Raw genomic sequence first — 18,061 nt, forward strand, 5'->3', positions numbered from 1 at the left:
GCTCAGCAGTGGAGCGCGGCAAGCAGCGGGGCCTAGTCCTCGTCTTCGTCGTCGGCGAGACTGAACACCGAGTTGGGGTCGCGCTCACGCTCACGTTCACTCCGAGCGCCCGCGGCGGCGCCAGCACCAACAGCCTTCTTGTTCGCGCTACTGCTACCGCCCACGGCAGCACCCGCCTCACCGACCACAATGTCCCGGTGCGTATCGTACGCGGGCGGCTCGTCGGCGGCAGCAGCGGCGGCAACCCCCGCGTCGCCCCCGGCGGCGTCAGAGTACTCTGCCAAGAAGGGGATATCGCGGTCCGCCAGGGCGGGGAGCGAGTCGGTCGACGCGTTGTGGATGAAGGATTCGGATGTGGGCTGTGTGGCCGAGCGAGGCCGAGCCGAAGGCGAAGGCGAGGGCGAGGCGAGGCGGGCAGTGCGTGAGACCGGGGTGATATGGACGGAGACGACGGCGGCGGAGACGGCGTGCGTGTGATGGCGGTCGAGCGTCGATGCAGCGACGCGCGAGTAGATAGCAGACACGCGCGACAGATAGCAACGCGACAGAGGAGGTACACCGAACCAGAGCAAGCGGGCAAGGGCAGCCATGACCGGTCGGTGGAGGTAGTCCGCGGGCAAGGGAGGCAAAGGTCAGCAACCACACCCACAGCAACACGCAGCAGCACACAACCCACCCCGTCGTCGTCGGTCGAGAGGCGTAGCGGCGCAGCGAGGGGTTCGAGGCTGTGGGTGTGGATGTTAGTGAGCGCAGCGGAGGGGGGCGGTGGGAAGTCACGGCCCGGCACGACGGACGGACGGACGGGGACGGGCTCTCGGTCCCCTCGCGGCCGGGGGGGCATCACACCGCGCTGGGCTGGCAACGGCCACTGCGGCGGTGGCGAGACGACGACGGGGCCGAGGCAGGGGGAGGGATACACGGCAGCGGCAGCGGCCTCGCGCCTCGCGCACTGCGTGCGCTCGCGACCGACTCACGCAAAACTCTCCACCTCGCGCACCCTCCGCCAGGTGATATACCCCACGCCTGCTACGACCAGCAATATAAGCAGCACGAGGTACTCTGCCGGCGAGGGCGGGTCGTCGTTTTCTGTTGGGTGGCGCGGGTGGGGGGGCATGGTGCGCGATGTGATGTGGTCTTGACAACAGCGACAGTGACATGACGACAGACGCGCGTCAAGCACCACCCACCACCATGTGCACGCGCACCGCGCACTGCCCACCCACCACCATCCCGCGGCGCTGCGCACGGGGGCATTCTGCAACAACCACATCTCCACGGCACACCAAGACACATGCTATGCATTGATGGCGGACGGGCACGATAACTACGGAACTGCAGCAGCAGCAGCGCTATGTGGCGGGGCGGAGCGAGTTGTAGTGCTGCGGGGGTTAGCTGGGTGGCTGGGGGCGTGGGGTGGCGCGGCGAGGCGCGGCGCGATGCGGCGTCGACCACGCCGTCATGGTCTGGTCGCCGCACAGCGCACCGCCGTCTGGCACCGGCTCGGCTCGGGCGCTGCGCGCCCTCGCTATTTGCCTACTCACCTCGCCCAAGCCGTACATCCTCCGGTGGTATGAAATCCGCACGACGCGCGCGCCGGCCTTTGCGCTCTCCTCGGGGCTCGTGGCGCCGCCAAACGCGTCGTTCTCGCCGCCGTGCGACACGACCGTTGGCGGGCCGCGCTGGATGACGTGGATCGGGATGGAGAAGGCGCGGGAGAGGGCCTGGATCTGGGGGGTGTTAGCGAGCTGCGAGCGGAGCGAGCTGTGAGTGGTCGTGGCTGCCAGTCCCATCAAGCGGCACTGCCACGGCCCCCACACCCACGCCCGCACCACCGCTGCGCGGCGGTGCGACTCTACCCACCTCGGGCTCACCGCCCCACTCGGCCGTCCCCTCAACACGATGGCAGTACTCGCCGTACTGCTCGGGCGTCATGAGCCCGTCGTCGGTCGCGCCGGGCATGTCCTCGCCGTCGACCGACGGGAGGAAGGGAAGGAAGTCGTCCTGGTGCTGGCGGAGGTAGGTGGCTGCGACGCGGCGCGTGTGGTAGGGGTTGTTTGACTGGGCGGCGTGTCAGCGGGATGCGAGCGAGCGAGCGCGCGCGCGGAACGAGTGCGCGGAGGCGTTGGGCAGGCCAAGGCAGCGAGGCCATTTTGTGCGCCTCGCCAACCCACCCACCCACCCCACCGCGCCGAGCGGCCAACTCACCTGATGCGCCGGCAAGATCCCCAGCAGCCCAAGCTGGTCAGCGACCGCAGCATACATGCAGTGCCCGTCGGGCTGGATCTCGAAGATATTCGCGCCGAGCGTGTCGCACGCCTGCGAGATGACGGCGATTTCCTCCTGGCGCTCCTTTTCCAGCTGCGCGTTCCAGGCTGGGTCGGTGGGCGGGGCCGCGTCGAGGATGGACTGCTTTTTGCGGGCCTACAAGGAGCAGCGCGTCAGCGCTGCGACGGCGTGGGCTTTGCCTGGCGCGGGCGAGGAAGGCGGGGCGTCGGGGCGATCACTCAACGCGACCACGAGAGGACGATCACCCAACCCCCCAACCCTCTCCACCTCGCCGCGCCGGCGCCTGACGGCGCCAGCGCACTCACCTGGCGCTCCGCAAATCGCTGCTTGGAGCTCTTCTTCCCGCCGCGCGGCGCGCCCCCGCCGCCCCAAAGACCATGGTTGAGCACCGGGAGCACCGGGCTCGGCGGCTTGGGGCTGCTGTGCGCGGACGCGGGCGACGCCGAGCTAGTACTGTGCGTCGAGCGCGCCGAGAGCGCCGAGCGCGCGGAGTCGGCACTCGCGCGCGGCGGGAGGGCCGCGTCGGATGCGCTTGCCGAGCTTGATGGCTCGGACACGGCCTCCTTGTCCTTGTTGCCGTTGAGCAGCTTCTTGAGGGCTCGTCGCTTTGCGCCGGGCATTGTGTGTGTGGGGTTGGATCGGGTGTTCCGAGGTGTAGGGGTGTTGGGCGAAGAAGAGAAAGAGGTGATGCGGTGCTAGCTGTGCTGGTGCTATGGACAGGCGACGGAGACGTTGTTGCTAGTCAAAGTCGCTGGTCGTCGATTGAAACGGCGACGACGGTGACCGCAATCAATCTGTTGGAGCCAGGCCCGCCGGCGGAAATTGCCTGAAAGGTAGGTAGGTAGGTTGGAACCCTGCCCACCCACCGCGTCGCCGAGGCGCCTCCCAGCCAGGCAACGGGCCACCACACAAATCTAGGCCATCTCCCGGCCACAGAGGCGACGCGGACACCTCGCTCTCTACCCCACAGCCCACGGCCCAGCTGCTGGCCCCCGCCGGCGGCCTCCACGGCGCGTCGTAGACTGCAGGGTTCAAAGGCGATCACTCAAGCAAGGCAGCGCAGCGAGCGAGTGAGCGACAGCGCGTCATAGTTTACACTACAACCAGCGGCAACCACTGCAACCGAACAAGAGCAGTCGTCGCCGCGTCGCCCGTCATGACCCAACAACCACTGACCTCATCGACATTGCCATCATCATCACCAGGTCATCGCTCATCATAGGCCCAACCCGCCTTTGACCCACTCAACCTTGCCCTCCCGCGTCACGTATATCATAACTCTCCAACTAATGCACACAGTTGTCACAATAACAGTACTACTACGAGCCAGAGAGAGAGAGAGGGAGAGAGAGGAGGAACAAAACTAGACACCATCCGCCACCATCGCCGTCGCCGCCACCGCCGTCGCCGCCACCGCCGTCGTCGTCACCCAACCTAGCTTAGAAGAACAGGTATGTAAGGACAAAGACGGCAAAGATGAGGCCAGCGACAACCTCGACAGGCACGCCAGCAGCGGGAGGCGCAGCCTGCGTAGCGAGCTTGGTAGACGCAGGCGCGTTGCCGTCGATGGCCACACCGCGTCTGCGGAGGCCAGTGACGGCGGGGCCGTCGGCGCCAGCGCCAGCACCGCCCGAGGCACGGAGGCGCTCGTTCTCGGCGAGGGCAATCTTGAGCTTTTCAGCGTCCGACGTCGTCGCGTTGAGCGACGCCGTGAGCGCGGCGTTGGTCGGCGCACCCGCGCGCTGCACGTCATCGGCAGAGAGCGACGGGAGGTTGGCCGGGTTGAAGTTGCCGGTCGCGGGGATCGCAGAGCGGTTGACAGCGGCGGCGGGCGCGGCGACGGGGGCAGGGGCAGGCGCGGCGGCGTGGCTGCCGTTGGTGTACGTGCCGTTGGCACCGTTGGCGCCGTTGACCGGTGCCCGGTCGTGGGTCGCAGCGTAGGCGGCGGCACCACCGGCAGCGAAAGCGCCAGCAGCAGCGCCACCGGCACCGGCAGCGAAGCCGGAAGAGTTGCGCGACGAGGGGAGGGCTCCGTTGGCCGACTTGGACACGGGCGAAGGGGCACCAGTCTCCTGGGCAGCCTGGTAGATGGCCTGTGGAGCTGTCAGCGCACAACGTCCAGACAGGTGACAAAAAATGTGGGTTTATGGCATGCACAGTTCCAACCACGGGTTAGAAGAGAGAGAGCGAGGGCAAAGAGGATCAATGGGCACAAACGTGAGGCGACACCGGGACGGGGACAATAATAACAGGGGGGATCCTGTCCTCCATGGTAACGATAATGCGCTGGGGGAGTTGGACGGCAGGCGAGAGCGCCGGGGCCTGAGCAGGAAGCTGCGCCGGCTTGGGCTTTGGAGTAGCCTCCTGGGCCAGCTCCCAGACCGTGAACCACGGTTGGGGTACAGAGCTGGGTCAAACTCGCGCTCATGGACCTCGGCCGCACCCGTCGTCCAGCGCGTGTAGCCGGGACCTTGGGGGCGAGGAGGCTGTTATTCACACAGGTGGTCGTGGTGGTAGTAGTGGTGGTGGACGGACCGCGACAACAGAGGCCGAGCGACAGATGATAAGCAACACGGTAGCGAGCGGGATAAGAGGCAGACGAGTTGGACGCCTGCCGTTCCCAGTTGTGCGTGGTTGATGGAGCCGCGCCAGTTGCGACCCCACGTTGCACGCATGCAGAGACCCTTCCTTCCCCTCACGTCTCTCTCCTCAACAAAAATGTCAACGTTACTCACCGACTCGTCAAGGCGGCTGTGGTCGAGGGTGTTGTCCTCGTTCTCCTCGGGGATGCCGTTGGGGTGCGAGCCATCCTCGGCGGCGAGGTAGATGCAGCGGATCTTCTGTTCGCTGATGGCAGCCTTGTTGCCCTTCTCGACAGTCGCCCACTATGCATGTGTCAGCGTGGCGTCGTGGTGGCATGGTGGCATGTCTGTGTGGCATTGATTCTGCCAGTGGGTGGTGACACATACGAGCTCGGGGAGCGAGTGCATCTCCTCGTCGGGCGAGATAAAGGCCGACTGAACGAGGAACTTGTCCTTGCACTTTGCGTGGGGGGGAGGGTCGGCCGGCAGGGGCTGGAGGACGACTGGAGTGGTGTGAGCACGAGTGGGCAGTAGATTGGGTTGGGTGTAGCCGGGGTGGGGGCGGCCAATGCGCTAGGCCGGCTAGCCCGAACAAGGTAGCGAATGTTGATCTGGCGCCTGGCTGGACGCCGAGCACCAGCAGCCGGTACTACTCACTCTGCACCTCGACATTCTCGCCCGGCTCAACACGGCCCTGGTTGGGCCGGACGCAGTACTGCTTTGGCGCCGTCGTCTTGACCTTGAACGCGACGGGCGACGAGTGGGGGTTGTGGATGAAGAGCGAGCGCTTCACGACGACCGTGAGCGGGCCTGGGTGGGGGTGGTTAGCGTGCATTGCATGCGGGGTGCGGGGCATGTGTGTGGGCTGGGTCGGGGAAGAGCGCACCGGGTGCGCGAGGACCAGCGCATCGTGGATGCGCGACGACGAGCAGCGCCGTCAAGAGTTCTGACAAAGGATGCCGCTTGCCATGGCACCACGGCATCAAGATGCGCGGGGCGCGCAGCGAGAAGATAACACTCTTGCGCGGTGGTTCTCGCGTCGTCATCGCGAGTGGTGCGAGTGCGCTGGCGCCGCGGGGGCGTGGAGAGCGCAAGCAGCATACCACGCAACAGCGGGGTGTGTGTGTGTGCTTCTCGGATCCCACGAGGCCGACGACGACGACGTCGCGCCTCTGCGTCGGCGTCGGCGTAGCTGCCCGGCCTCGCCCTCTTTCGTCCTTCAACCCGCCCAATCCCGCCGACACGACACTTACGAGGGAAGCCGAGCTGGCTAGGCGGCGAGAGAATGACAGACATGGCGGTGGATGGCGGCCAAGTGTGGTTGTGGTTCTAGTTGTTGGTTACTGCGGCGGCGGCGATGACGCTGCTGCTGCTATTTGTTGTTGGGGTGGAGTGGTGCAGTGGTGACTGCGTCGGTTAATGTTTTGGCTTGTTGTCTGCGTGCGTGCGTGCGGTGCAGAGGTTGCTGGGTTGGGTGCTGTGCACAGGAGACGAGAGAAGGATTGTGGATGAGTGTGGGAGGGAAGGAGTAGAGGGAGTGGAGTGGACAAAGCAAAAGAGTATGTTCACTGGAAGCGAAATGATCGAGAGAGGGGTGGGAGGAGTGGAAGTCGGCGGCGGCGGCGGCACGGCGGTGAGCGGCGGCGGCAGGCAGAGTGACGACTGGAGAGCGCAATGTGAATCGGGCGGGGGGCAAGCGACACGGCAGACAGGCAGGCAGGGCGGCGGCAGGCGGGCAGTCAGGCAGGCAGAGAGACACGAAACATGACGTGCATCCACGCTTATGCCGGAAGACACGGAATCAGAAAGGGGCAGCAGCAGCGAGGAGGCAGTGAGGCAGACGCAGCAACGTGACCTACGTACACTGACGCGCATGCACCACTGCACCACCCCGGCCACTCGGCCACCACCACGGCCATCACGGCCACCGCAGCCCACTCGGCCTCATGCAAGACAGCCACGACGCAGCCACACTGCTGCACCACACCCCGTCTGGCTGGGCCTGTCTCGCATCCCACTGAAACCACCTCAACCACGGCCAACACGACACGCACGCGCTGTCCGACCCCACACCCGAGTTAGCTGCATACAACTCCGGCGGCCCCGGCCACTGCCCCCGCCTCACCCCGCGCGCGCTAAGGTAGCCGAAACCAAACCACAACTCACGCATCGCCGAAGAAAGGCCCACCACCTCTCCCACACACACAACTCAGACTGCTCATAAACAGCTAACATACGCCCGGTAAAAAAAGAAGGCTAGCCTAATCATACAAGAGGTGCCATACCCAGGCCCCGGTGAGGCTCAGGGGAGAGGGGACTGTAGGACGGCCGTAAGCAAGGCCCTCTCAACAATGGCGAAATCAGAGCCACACCACGGGCATGGGGCCGGTCGGTCGAATAAAACTTGGGGTCGGTCGCGACAATCTAATCGGGTACTAGAACACTGGTGTGTGAGGAACTCCTGTCATGCCATCGCCAGCTCTGGCCTAGCACATAACGTCAGCCCTTGAAACAACCCGGTCCCCAAAAACAAAACACGCTCAAACAACTTACCAGAGTCCGGGATGCTTCGAGCAAATCATTATACTTCAAGTTGGCAAACGTGTTGTGGCCAGCATCTGTGGCATTGCTCGCGATAAGCATGCCCAGAAGTGAGTGAGCAAGGAAGTAGAATGGCATGGCCTCTGTGACGTGTGTCAGCGAGGCAGGGCCAGCATCGGACCCGTTCCACTTACCCTCGCAGTACACCAGCTTGGTCTTGCCCTGCGAACTAGCATTGCTGGCCGAACCCGGCGAGCTGTCAGACGAAGCACCGCCGAATGGGTTTAGCAAGTTGTTGGTCACCACACCAGAGCACTGGGTGTCAAAGTCCCAACCCTCTTTCCATCGCTGCAGTGCCAGCGCAAACCGGTTGCGAAGCGCCTCCTGCGAGAACACGCCGATGTCCCGACCGTCGCCAGACAGACACCTGTTACTGGGCTTGAGGTATGATGCCCCGATCCACAGATCAGTCAGGTCGCGCCAGTCGCCGTGGTCGCGCTTGCCCTCTCCGAGGTCGACAATGCCGCGCACAAGGGTCATGATGATGGCTGTGCGGGCAAACGCGCCGTACTCGTACTCGCTCAACCAGTTGGGGCGCTTCGTGTCGGCATTCTTGTCAATGGCGTCAAAGGCGCCAGATGTCGGGAGGAAGAAGGTGCGGCGCATAGCTTCGTCAAGGCTGATGGGCTGGTATGTCTGCACTGCCTGCAGCCACTCTGCTGCCGTCTCGGCCTTCCAGACGCTGTCCGGAGCGGGCAGTGGCAGCGCAGCGACCTCGGAAGGCGTGAGGATGCAAGGAATGCCCGACTCGAGCGCAGACACCATGTCTAGGTGGTAGACGAGGTACGCGGTGCGTCGGCGGCACTCGAGCTGGATCCAGCGCTTCCACGACCGCTCCAGTTCTGTCGGCGTGTACGGCACGATCGACGGCACCTGGATGGTCAACTCGGCGTGCTCGAGGTCCGACTGGAAGAAGCCGATCTGCCGGGTAATGTTGACAATGGTGCCGAGGAACATGTTTGCGTGGCGACGCTCAGAGTCGTTTGGCGAGAGGAAGTAGGGGGCGTGGTAGAGAACGAGAGCTTGGAGAAGCGCGACGTTGTACTCTGTCATCAAGACGCCCTTGGCAAGCGAGAACGACTTGACGAGCATGTTGGTCTTCTCGTGTCGGACAATCTGGCCGGCATCCCACTCCTCGAGGCGACGGCGATCTTCGTCTGCTTCTGGATCCACACCAATGTTGAAGTCTGGCACAATGCCCTCCCATGCGCCACCAGCCGAGATGGCCGGAGTGGCGGATCCTGGTCGGGCAGTCAAGTGGTTTTTGCGCAGACCGGTCCTGATACCACCAGCGGTGCAGATGGCAAACGCCAGGCATGCGGCCGTGTCAATCAGCTGGAATGTCGGCGTGTGGACGAATGGGAAGTGATTGAGCACCGAGTAGTAGGTGCGGGCAGCCATGACGGACAGCGTGCGCAGAGGCGGGAGAGCCCAGTGGGGGATCTGGTAGCAGCCTGCAAACCTGTCGGCCGGGAGGAAGAAGCGTGAAGCCGTGGGGCACTCTGCTCCGGATCTAAACTGGATCTCCTTGCTTGCGAGACGAAGCAGTGGTCGCTCCGGGTTGGGATTCGCCTTGGTCTCTGGGGTCTCATTGGCAGCAAGCTGTTCCAAGATAGCCGAGACGACCTGGTTGGCCTGCTGAACGGCATCGTTGGCGTTGTTGCCCGACTGGTCATTGTTGGTGGGACCAGTGTGGAAGGCAGCCGACGCAGCTGCGGCGATGGCCAAGGCGGTCGTGTCGTTTGACAGCAGCGCGCCTGGAGAAGGCAGGCTTGCAACACCAAACGCTGAAGGAGAAAAGAGAGAAGAAATGTTGAAGGGAGACAAGGGACGTGAGGGGTCTGATAGACCCCACGTATCCGTGTCTTGGTTTCCAGAGACACCATTCGCGAGCCAGTTCATGGTTCCCGCAAAGTTTCCCATCGACTCGGGCAGCACAGCTCCCGGCGCCGCCGGCCGAGCCGGGTTCTCGACGGCGCCCGAGTTAAAATTCGACCCACTCGCAGAGGCATTGTCATTGTCGTTGGACACTGATGTGGTGACGGCAGCAATGGCGTCTGCCGTCGTATTCGTATCCCCGTCCAGCAGCGTACCGATGGTGGCCTGGCCGTTATCCGACGCAGGCACGCCACCAGGATACGCCATTGACAGCAGGACCGATGCGTCTTCTAAGTGGTCCGAGTCGTGGTGCAAGTTGTGATAGTTGCTGCCCGAGGACGCGTTCTGGAACAACATGTGCCCCGAGTAGAGGGGGTCGGATGTGACGGGGTTGCCGTTGTGGTAGTTGCTGGTCACACCAAAGACTCCACCGTTACCCATGCCGTTGCGCGAGTACCTCGACCCATAGCGGTCCTCGTCCTCGTCGTCTGACGTCGGCGATAAGCGGGGTCTCGAGCTGGGGTGCTCCCCCGACGATCCCTCCGAGTTGCGCGCATGCTTGCGTCCGCCACGAATAGGGGAAGCCTCACGCTCCGACGTCCGCGATGACGAGATGGGAACCGAGGGGTGTGCGCGCACCGGCGGCAGTGGCGAGTGCGAGTTGCGGTCCTGTGGCGGCGGGGTCGGGTGGCATCGCCTCCTGTGGCGGAGAAGCACGTCGCTAGAGAGTTGTCAGCATTTGTTGCCAGCACAAGCCTGCCGAGCGCCGCACTCACCTTCGCGCAAACGCCTTGGAGCAGTCCTTGCACTGGAACGGGCGTTCGTCTTGGTCTGAAGCGAAACGTCAGTCAAGCCAGCCTAGGTCAGTGCAGGCGATTACGCCACACGCGCCGCTGCCGCACGACCCACGTTTTCTTTGGTGACGCTTCAAATACTCCATGCGGCTGTAGGTCTGCGCGAGGTCAGCACGAAGTTTATGGTCTGCGCGGGGTCTGAGGCGGGGACGAGGCGTGGTAGGGACGACGGGCTGGTCGGCCAAGGCCAACAGCGCATCACGCGCCCCCGCGCGGTGAAAACGACTCGAGTGATCACTCACCTGGCCACAGCCTGGAAACGCGCAGCCAAAGGTTTGCTTTTCCTTTCCACCCTCTGGGGTGATGGGGGACCCATCCGAGGCGGTTGCAGTAGCCCTGCGAGCTGGCATGGTGGGCGGGGTTTGGTGTGTCGGTGCTGGTGGTTGGGTTTGCGCGTGTCTTGGATGGACGACGACGGGTGGGTGGAGGTTGGGTGGAGGTGCGGCGGTGGTGGGTGGAGGGGGGTGCTTGGTGCTTGATGTGAAAAGAGGTGACCGGAGTGGATGCGATTGCGGCGAGTGGGCGCGTAAGATGGGATGCTCTACGCGCGTCGTCGCGATACTGATGGGGGGAGCTAGCAAAAGACAGTCGCCCCTTGTTGATGTTGTGTGGTCAATGTCGGTGTCGGTGGTTGGTAGTAGGTGGTTGGGGTGGGGTGGATGGTCGTGGTGGAGGGGGAGAGAGGCGAGGTTGGAGGGGGAGAAGCAAAGGTGGAGGGCATCGACCCCCCCCCGTCTGTCCGCGCTCCGTCCTTCTCGCCGCCACCCACAAAATAATCCCGGCTAGGGTAAGCCTAGTCGAATTACTTGTGGGCCAATTCTTTCTAATTTATCCAGGCAAGAACCACGCTTTGTGGCACTTGGCCCTCCACTTTGGGGCCACGCGAGTTTACCCCCGTGCCACCACCACCGCTTACCGCGCCTTGCTTGGCGGTTGCCTGTGGAGCCCCCGAGAAGTCATGACGACCACGCCGCCGCCGCCGCTGCTGCCGACGACGATGCGATGAACGCTGACAACACTGCCTTGCTCAATCATTGTCCCCGCGTCTTTTTTGCGCCTTTGCGTCGCACACGCACTGGCCTCTTGACATTCACGCCCCACGCTCATTTAAACTCCCCCAACCTTCTCAGCTTCCACCCATTGTGCTACGTAGTCTGATCACTCCCCTTCGGCGCGCCCTCGCCATGTCCCTCCCTCCAGCAGCGTCGCCCTCGGGCCTCCCGCCAGCTCCAGCCTACCGCCGCGTGCCCCTGCGCATTGCTTGCGTCCAGTATGATGCCAAGGTGGGTGTCCCGCAGGTGTTGGCTCTAACCCACCAGCTCGGACAGGTCGACGACAATGCAGCCAAGGTCGAGGCGTTAACCGCGAGGTGAGACGCCTTCCTTCCCTCCAACACCGCATACCCTCTAACACACCCACGCCAGCCTCACGCCCGGATCGGTCGACCTCGTTGTCCTCCCCGAAATGGCGCTCAGTGGGTACGTCTTCACGACACCCCAGTCGATTCTGCCGTACCTCGAGGCGCGCGAGACGGGCCCGACCTCGCGTCTGGCGTGCATCCTCGCCGAGCGCCTCCGGTGCCATGTCATTGCCGGGTACCCCGAAGCGCTGGAGCCTGCCGAGGGCGAGGAAGCTGGCACCTCGGTGGGCGCCAAGCTCAAGGAAGCAGAAGCGTGGGGCCTGGGCGTGGGCTACAACTCTGCTGTGGTGGCTGGGCCGTCGGGCGTCATCGGCAACTACCGCAAGACGTTCCGTTTCGAGACAGACAAGAACTGGGCTAGGGAAGGCGACGGGTTCAGATTCTTTGACCTGCCTGAGCCATTGGGGCGGGTGGCGGTCGGCATCTGCATGGGTAAGTGCGGCGGGTGGTGAGCAGTTGCTGACATTGTAGACTTGAACCCCCAGGACTTTCTCGGTGGGTGCTAGAAACACGCTGAGGCAGCAGCACTGACGCCACAGCCCCTTGGAACGCGTTTGAGCTGGCCAACTTTACGCTGGACAATGGTGCCGACGTCCTCGTCGTCCCGTGGGTTTACCGTTTGGGCCCTGACTAACCCTCAGAATGAACTGGCTCGACCCAGGCGAGCAGGAGAATGATTCCGACAGCGACGATGACGAAGATGTGCCCCGGCGCGACCCCGAAGCGCCGTCCGAGTCCAATCTCAACTACTGGGCGGCGCGCTTGACGCCTCTGCACGACCCTGCGCCGTCGTACTCTGCCCCCGCGCAGGCGCCCGAGGAGCCCAGCCCCCACAAGGAGGTCGTGTTCGTCGCGGCCAACCGCGTGGGCACGGAGGAAGGCACGACGTTTGTGGGCACGAGTTGCGTCATGACGATCAGCTCGAACCCGAGCCGCATCGAGCTCGTCGAGGTTTGTAATCGGACCGAGGAGCGCGTGCTACTCGCGACGGTTGCGTAGGGCATACGGCCATTGCGCCGGAGGTGGACTATAAGCATGTAGCATATTCGTGGCTCGGTGGAACACGAAACGGCCCAGATCTCTACTCATCACGTGAACGCGGGGCTCAGATAACTCGACAATAACAACATACCTCGAGCACTTGTCCAGCCGGCTGACGTAGCCTCATGTCTCGGCGAATGCGTGGGGCGGGGCACGGGGCATGCTGCAGCGGCGCGAAGGTAGCGCAGCGCCAAGGCAGTGGCACCTGACCCGCCTGGGCGTTCACATGCCGTGGCGACGGTGGGAGCAGCGAGCGGCAGCCGGCGCAGCGAAACACTTGTTGCCCAGGCCAGTAGCTCGGTCGCGCTAGCACGCCTCCCCATCACCTGATGTCATGTAGTCATGTGTGGCTGGTCACGAGTGGGTGGGTGGGGAGGTGGGCGAGGTCTTGTGCAGCTGCAGTCTTGGTACGGGTCTGGAAGAGGATATAAGCCACAGGCGACCGAGGTCGTGTCATGTTCGCCACTGGCCTACCTCACGAAAGCTCAAGTACACCCGCGTACCTCGCCAATCAACAGATAACTGACCATGTCCGCCCCGATCACCGGTAAGCCAGCCCGCCACTCGTGTCACTCACACGCAGAATCGACTCGTCCGGAAGAGCGCCACGACGCGCCCGTGTCCGCCGCCTCGCCGACAGCCGAGACGTCGGCCGTCCTCTCGTCCATGCCGGAGACGGAGCACGCCGTCGACGCCGACGCCGAGCCGGCGCCGAGCTCGGCCCGGCGCAGCTCCCAAGACCCAATGTGGCGCAAGGTGCTCCGCCGGCCGTCGCTCGACCCGGCCAGCGTCGACCACCTAGTCAGCAAGGGCTACGACAAGGGCAACGTCAAGGACGCGCTGCGCAAGCACGACGGCGACGTGGCTGCGAGCGAGAAGAAGCTCGCGTACCTCAAGCATCTGCGCATGCACTGGACCGGCCACCCCGACGCGGGGTGCGAGCACTGCGCTAATGATGCGCGTGCGGACAGGAGGCCTAGTATGGGCTAGGCGGCCGTAGGCCCGGCGCGAGGGGGTTGATGTACGGACGACTGGAACGCGACGAACAGAAGAAGAGGAAAAGAGTAATACTATCGACGAGGATAATACGTAGCAGTGAGATGAAACAATGTCGACGACATGCCACCCACGGGGACGACGACGAGGCGGCGGGTGTCGTGTCGAACCTCCCCGGCCGATCCCACCTCTTGCGCACGGAATACTAGAGATAAGGCAGCGCCGAAGCACGCTCCGAGGGATATGGTCATGGCGCGGCCTTGTGCCCAGCGCCGCCGGCGTGCAAGCCACCACGACGCGGCGCCACACTCGAGCCACAGGTCACATTCACGCCAAACACAACAGCATTGTTCATCTGCACTACCTTCACCCACTTGCCCGAGCCGTAGTACGGCTGTATCTGCCCCCCCCCCCTCCCCCCCGCTACACCGCCGTATGGCCGCCGTCGACGACCAGGTCCGAGCCCGTCATGAAGCTCGACGCGTCGGAGAGGAGGAAGATGGCGGGGCCTGTGCGAGAGAGCGAGCGTCAGCGAGCGAGCGAGCGCCGTCTCCTCTCGTCTCCGCGAGACGGCAGGCGGGCGCGTCTCGTGCCAGTGGCGCACAGTCCACGACGACGCCGACGACGACCGCCCGCCTCAGGCTTGCGGCCCTCGGTCGGCGCAGCAACTCACCCCTAAACTCATCAGCGGTGCTCAGCCGCCCGAGCAAGCTCCCCGCCGTCCACTCCTGCAGCACGCTAGGCCGCTCGACAATCAGTGCTTCCGTGAGGGCGGTACGGATCTGCGCGGGAGCGAGGGTCAGCGAACGAGCGAGCGCGAGGACGAGGTGGGGGATTGTTAGCCGCCTTGGTCATTACTCACGTAGCCTGGCGAGAGGGACTGGGGCGTCAGTCCTTCCGCCCACAACTCACGTCGCACAGCTCGCGCTGCACGCTCGCTCGCTGCAAAAAAACTCACGTTAACCCTAATCCCCTTGCCGCCCCACTCCATCCCCAAGTTGCGCGCGAGCTGCGCAACGCCAGCCTTGCTCGCGTTGTACGCCGCGCACTCGAGCCCGCGATTCGCCACGCGCCCGCTCATGCTGGCCACGAGCGCGATCGCCGCGCCTTGGCCAGGGATGTTCGCCTCGCCGTTCCCCTGCGCGACCCAGCTGCGCCCGAATGCCGCGGAGACCAGAAACGCGCCGGTGAGGTTCACGTCGATGATCTTGCGCCACTGGTCGGGCCGGATCTCGAGTGCGTCGCGGAGCAGCTGGATCCCCGCGGCGTGGAACAGCCCGCGGACTGGCGTGCGCGCGGAGCGGAAGGCGTCGGCTACGGCTACTTCGACCGCATCCGCGTCGGTCACGTCGAGCGGCACATAGGCGAGCGATGTGCCTGCCTTCGCGGCCGCCGCCTGCGCGTTGGCCCAGTCTGGCTCGACGGGCTGGAGCAGGTCGAACGCGACGACGTCGGCGCCGGCCTCGAGCAGCGCATGGGCTATGGTTAGTCCGAGGCCGCGCGCGCCGCCGGTGACTAGGATTGTGCGGTCGGACAGGGAGAAGAGGGACGGGGCGGGGTTGGTGCCCAGGACCGAGGTTGGGTCTGGCGCCGTGTCAGTGGTGGGGGGAGGGGGGGGGGGTGGACAGCCTCCACCGGCTTGGCTCGCTGCTAACTAGCTAGCACCACGCCACGCCGCGCCGCGCCGCACTCACTCGTTCCAGTGGCCATCGTAGTGAGATCAAGTATGTCGACGCAGCTGCAGCGGGCCTCGCGCCGCTCCTGCCCACTATATACCGTCCCGGTTGTCGTGTCTCTCGCAGGACCTCGCCCGCTCGGCTGACGACGACCCGGTGCCATTTCCGGCCCGGAGACAAGCCATTCACCCATCGTCAGCTGCCCCACCCGGCCCCACTCGCGAGGTGCGCTGGGCAACTGGGGCGCTGCCGCGCCCGCTGTAGGGCATGCCTGGCCGGCAGCACCATGCTGGGGGGTTACCTTGGACGTTGGACGGGTGTCACGCGGCCGATGGCCAAAGCTGCCCCGGATGTGCTGCTGATGGGGCCGGCGCTCAATCACTCCACTGGCGGCGTGCCACTCCGCGTGCGGTCGCCAGCCAGCTGTTCCCTAGCGACGTGACGCGCGACCGGGGCACCGGCAGGCAGCGCCTGTCATACAAGTCCGCTATCTTGGCCACCGATATCACTGGGCGCTGTCCTCGTAGTCAAGATGACGCCGCCGCCCACCCACGACGCGAACCCTCCCGCACGGCGGGTCTGCCCGCCGCTCACTGCCCCACGCCGGGTCGACGCGACCCTCCGAGACCCACCTCCCCACCTCCCGCTGCCTCCTGCCCAACTCGGCGCGCTCTTCTCCCTGCCATCACGCGGAACCCCCTCCGCTCGCTGCCCCATCGCCGCACCCCCTCCGGCTCGCTTCGCTCGCCGGCGCCGACGCCCCGCCCAGCTCGCTCCGCTCGCTGGTGCTGGACCTGCCGCTATGCAAATCCCATTCATCCTGGAAATGTTTTCGCTACGAACAGACAGCTCCATAACTGCCCATCGGTGAAATTGTTTACTTGTCGACCATGACCATACCCTTGCCCTTGTAGCCCTCCGAGCTGATACCGGTCTGGCATCGTCAGCCATGCACAATCGACACACCGGCCGCACTCACGATAGGGTCCGACTTCTGCTCCTTCATGTACTCGGTCATCTGCTCCTGGTACTCCTTGTTCCATGTGTTGACGGGGGGAGGAGCTGGGGGATGGGGTCAGCACGGGCGCGCGCGTTTCAGATGCCAGCGCTGCCAGCAATTCCGACTTACCACGCGAGCGGGCAAGGGCGAAGAGGCCGAGGGCGACACCGACGGCGGCGAGGGTACCGGCGAAGACACGGATGGAGTTTCCGGGGGGGTTGACGGGGGTACGGGGACCGTGGGGGCCGAAAGCAACCCAGTAGGCTGTGGTGGGATGAATCGAATTCGGAGGTCACGGAGTAATCGGTTCAGTTCGGGTGTGGGTGGAGGGGTGAGGGTTTTGGCGAGATGAACATGACGTGGGTTGGTGGTTGGGGGAGGGAGAGCAATGGTCAGCGCTGGTCACAACGACGCCGACACGGAAAGACGCATGGCACGGGGCAGAGGCAGAGAGGTAGAGGTAGAGGCATGCACAGACGACTCGGAGCAAGCACACATGGCCAGACGAGATTGTGGCTTGCGAGGCGTTTGGTGCGCGCCGGTTCAGCCCGCCGACACCCGGTGGGTGCGGACTGTCGCCGGGGCTTGTCGGCGACGGCGCGCATGCATCCGGCGTGAGACTGGGCTGCCGACGCCATGCCCGCGTGCTCTCGCAGTTGATGCACATGCTCGCTGCCGCCGTCGCCGTCGCAGCCGTAGACGAATACGGTGCTCAGGTCCCGAGAGGACCCGACAGGGACACAAAAGCCTCGTCGCTGGTTGGCGCGCGCGAGTTGACATGACAGCTTGGCGATGTGCGTGTGTGTATGTGATGCAAGTGCTGTGTACCATCGCTGCTGTGGTCGTCCTCGCCGTCGTGGTTGCTGCCCATCGCACCTCATGCCTCATCTCTCTCTGCCAAGCGCCAATGCCTCAATCGCGCCTCCAAAATGACTCACCAGCCTTCTTCTCGTCGACGGTGAGCTCGTTCCAGTCCTTCTTCTGGAGCTCCTCGAGCTGCTGGTGGACCTCGTACTGCTCAGCGGCGGGGAGCTTGGCCCACGAGGCCTCAATGTTGGAGAGGAGGGGGGCCGACTCGTTGGAGCGGCTCGAGACGACGTGGATCGACGAGGTGGATGCGGCGCGGGTCGCGAAGCGGGGGGCGGCCGACGAGGCGCGGAGGGCGGCGGTGCGAAGGAGGGACATGGTGAGGGGGGCCTAGCCTTTTGGGAAGGAGAGGAAGAGGGGGGGGAGGGGGGTGGGTAAGAGGCCGGGGATGAGTGGTGAGTTGGGTCTGGTGTGAGTGGTTGGATGGGTTGTGGATGGGTGCAGTGCGTGGTGGTGGTGCAGGCAGGGAGGTGCCCAGCCTGCAGCGTACAGTGGTGCATGCAGCTGCCGGACCGCCTAGGACGCTCGGTGATTCGCAAAAAGCCTCGAGTGGCAGAATGGTTCCGTCGCGACGGGCGGACAAAGTCGCAGTGAGATTTTGGCCAATCAAAGTGGGGGCAATTTTGGTGTGGTGGGTGGGTGGGACACGGCCGCACCACCACTGTGCAGAGGGGCACTTGCCGACGTCACTGCTACGGTATGCATGCAATGACGACGGTATGCAGACTGCTGCTACTACTACAATGCATACGTCGAGGCAACAACGTTGCTCTCGACACTTGATCTTCCATGCAGAGTCAGAGTCTGTCTGTTGCTGAGCCAAAGGCCATCGGGACACCACGCACTGGGACAAACCTTGG

General features: G+C 64.4%; 8 protein-coding genes across 8 annotated transcripts; 2 read left to right on the forward strand and 6 right to left on the reverse strand.

Annotated features, from left to right (window-relative positions):
* Positions 1-32: 32 nt before the first annotated feature.
* Positions 33-590, reverse strand: LOC62_02G003164 (uncharacterized protein; the record flags this gene model as incomplete). The annotated part of the gene is made up of 1 exon (XM_062769689.1): positions 33-590. The coding sequence occupies one exon, from the start codon at positions 588-590 to the stop codon at positions 33-35; it is 558 nt and encodes a 185-aa protein (XP_062625673.1).
* A 709-nt stretch (positions 591-1,299) lies between these two features.
* OTU2 (OTU domain-containing protein 2) lies at positions 1,300-3,047 on the reverse strand. Its single transcript, XM_062769690.1, has 5 exons — positions 2,592-3,047; positions 2,206-2,421; positions 1,861-2,058; positions 1,542-1,727; positions 1,300-1,379 (listed from the first exon to the last, which is right to left on the reverse strand). Exons 1-5 carry the CDS (start codon positions 2,904-2,906, stop codon positions 1,350-1,352), a joined length of 945 nt encoding a protein of 314 aa, XP_062625674.1. The 5' UTR covers positions 2,907-3,047; the 3' UTR covers positions 1,300-1,349.
* Positions 3,048-3,542: 495 nt separating this feature from the next.
* Positions 3,543-6,516, reverse strand: SPAC17C9.12 (putative protein). The gene is made up of 5 exons (XM_062769691.1): positions 6,122-6,516; positions 5,526-5,678; positions 5,256-5,371; positions 5,022-5,171; positions 3,543-4,379 (listed from the first exon to the last, which is right to left on the reverse strand). The coding sequence occupies exons 1-5, from the start codon at positions 6,162-6,164 to the stop codon at positions 3,726-3,728; spliced, it is 1,116 nt and encodes a 371-aa protein (XP_062625675.1). The 5' UTR covers positions 6,165-6,516; the 3' UTR covers positions 3,543-3,725.
* Positions 6,517-7,085: 569 nt separating this feature from the next.
* On the reverse strand, positions 7,086-10,877 carry WT1 (Wilms tumor). Its single transcript, XM_062769692.1, has 5 exons — positions 10,444-10,877; positions 10,257-10,299; positions 10,124-10,178; positions 7,422-10,068; positions 7,086-7,354 (listed from the first exon to the last, which is right to left on the reverse strand). Exons 1-5 carry the CDS (start codon positions 10,549-10,551, stop codon positions 7,304-7,306), a joined length of 2,904 nt encoding a protein of 967 aa, XP_062625676.1. The 5' UTR covers positions 10,552-10,877; the 3' UTR covers positions 7,086-7,303.
* Positions 10,878-11,236: 359 nt separating this feature from the next.
* nta1 (Protein N-terminal amidase) lies at positions 11,237-12,649 on the forward strand. Its single transcript, XM_062769693.1, has 6 exons — positions 11,237-11,484; positions 11,521-11,570; positions 11,626-12,053; positions 12,093-12,116; positions 12,161-12,227; positions 12,263-12,649. Exons 1-6 carry the CDS (start codon positions 11,386-11,388, stop codon positions 12,618-12,620), a joined length of 1,026 nt encoding a protein of 341 aa, XP_062625677.1. The 5' UTR covers positions 11,237-11,385; the 3' UTR covers positions 12,621-12,649.
* A 509-nt stretch (positions 12,650-13,158) lies between these two features.
* On the forward strand, positions 13,159-13,652 carry LOC62_02G003169 (uncharacterized protein; the record flags this gene model as incomplete). The annotated part of the gene is made up of 2 exons (XM_062769694.1): positions 13,159-13,209; positions 13,246-13,652. Exons 1-2 carry the CDS (start codon positions 13,191-13,193, stop codon positions 13,650-13,652), a joined length of 426 nt encoding a protein of 141 aa, XP_062625678.1. The 5' UTR covers positions 13,159-13,190.
* Positions 13,653-14,007: 355 nt separating this feature from the next.
* Positions 14,008-15,536, reverse strand: bacC_0 (Dihydroanticapsin 7-dehydrogenase). The gene is made up of 5 exons (XM_062769695.1): positions 15,353-15,536; positions 14,617-15,242; positions 14,521-14,538; positions 14,332-14,440; positions 14,008-14,167 (listed from the first exon to the last, which is right to left on the reverse strand). The coding sequence occupies exons 1-5, from the start codon at positions 15,525-15,527 to the stop codon at positions 14,082-14,084; spliced, it is 1,014 nt and encodes a 337-aa protein (XP_062625679.1). The 5' UTR covers positions 15,528-15,536; the 3' UTR covers positions 14,008-14,081.
* A 598-nt stretch (positions 15,537-16,134) lies between these two features.
* Positions 16,135-17,642, reverse strand: cya-4 (Cytochrome c oxidase polypeptide 5, mitochondrial). The gene is made up of 4 exons (XM_062769696.1): positions 17,273-17,642; positions 16,464-16,598; positions 16,314-16,396; positions 16,135-16,268 (listed from the first exon to the last, which is right to left on the reverse strand). Exons 1-4 carry the CDS (start codon positions 17,517-17,519, stop codon positions 16,212-16,214), a joined length of 522 nt encoding a protein of 173 aa, XP_062625680.1. The 5' UTR covers positions 17,520-17,642; the 3' UTR covers positions 16,135-16,211.
* Positions 17,643-18,061: the final 419 nt, after the last annotated feature.

Source organism: Vanrija pseudolonga, chromosome 2, assembly GCF_020906515.1.
Source record: "Vanrija pseudolonga chromosome 2, complete sequence".
Taxonomy (NCBI): domain Eukaryota; kingdom Fungi; phylum Basidiomycota; class Tremellomycetes; order Trichosporonales; family Trichosporonaceae; genus Vanrija; species Vanrija pseudolonga.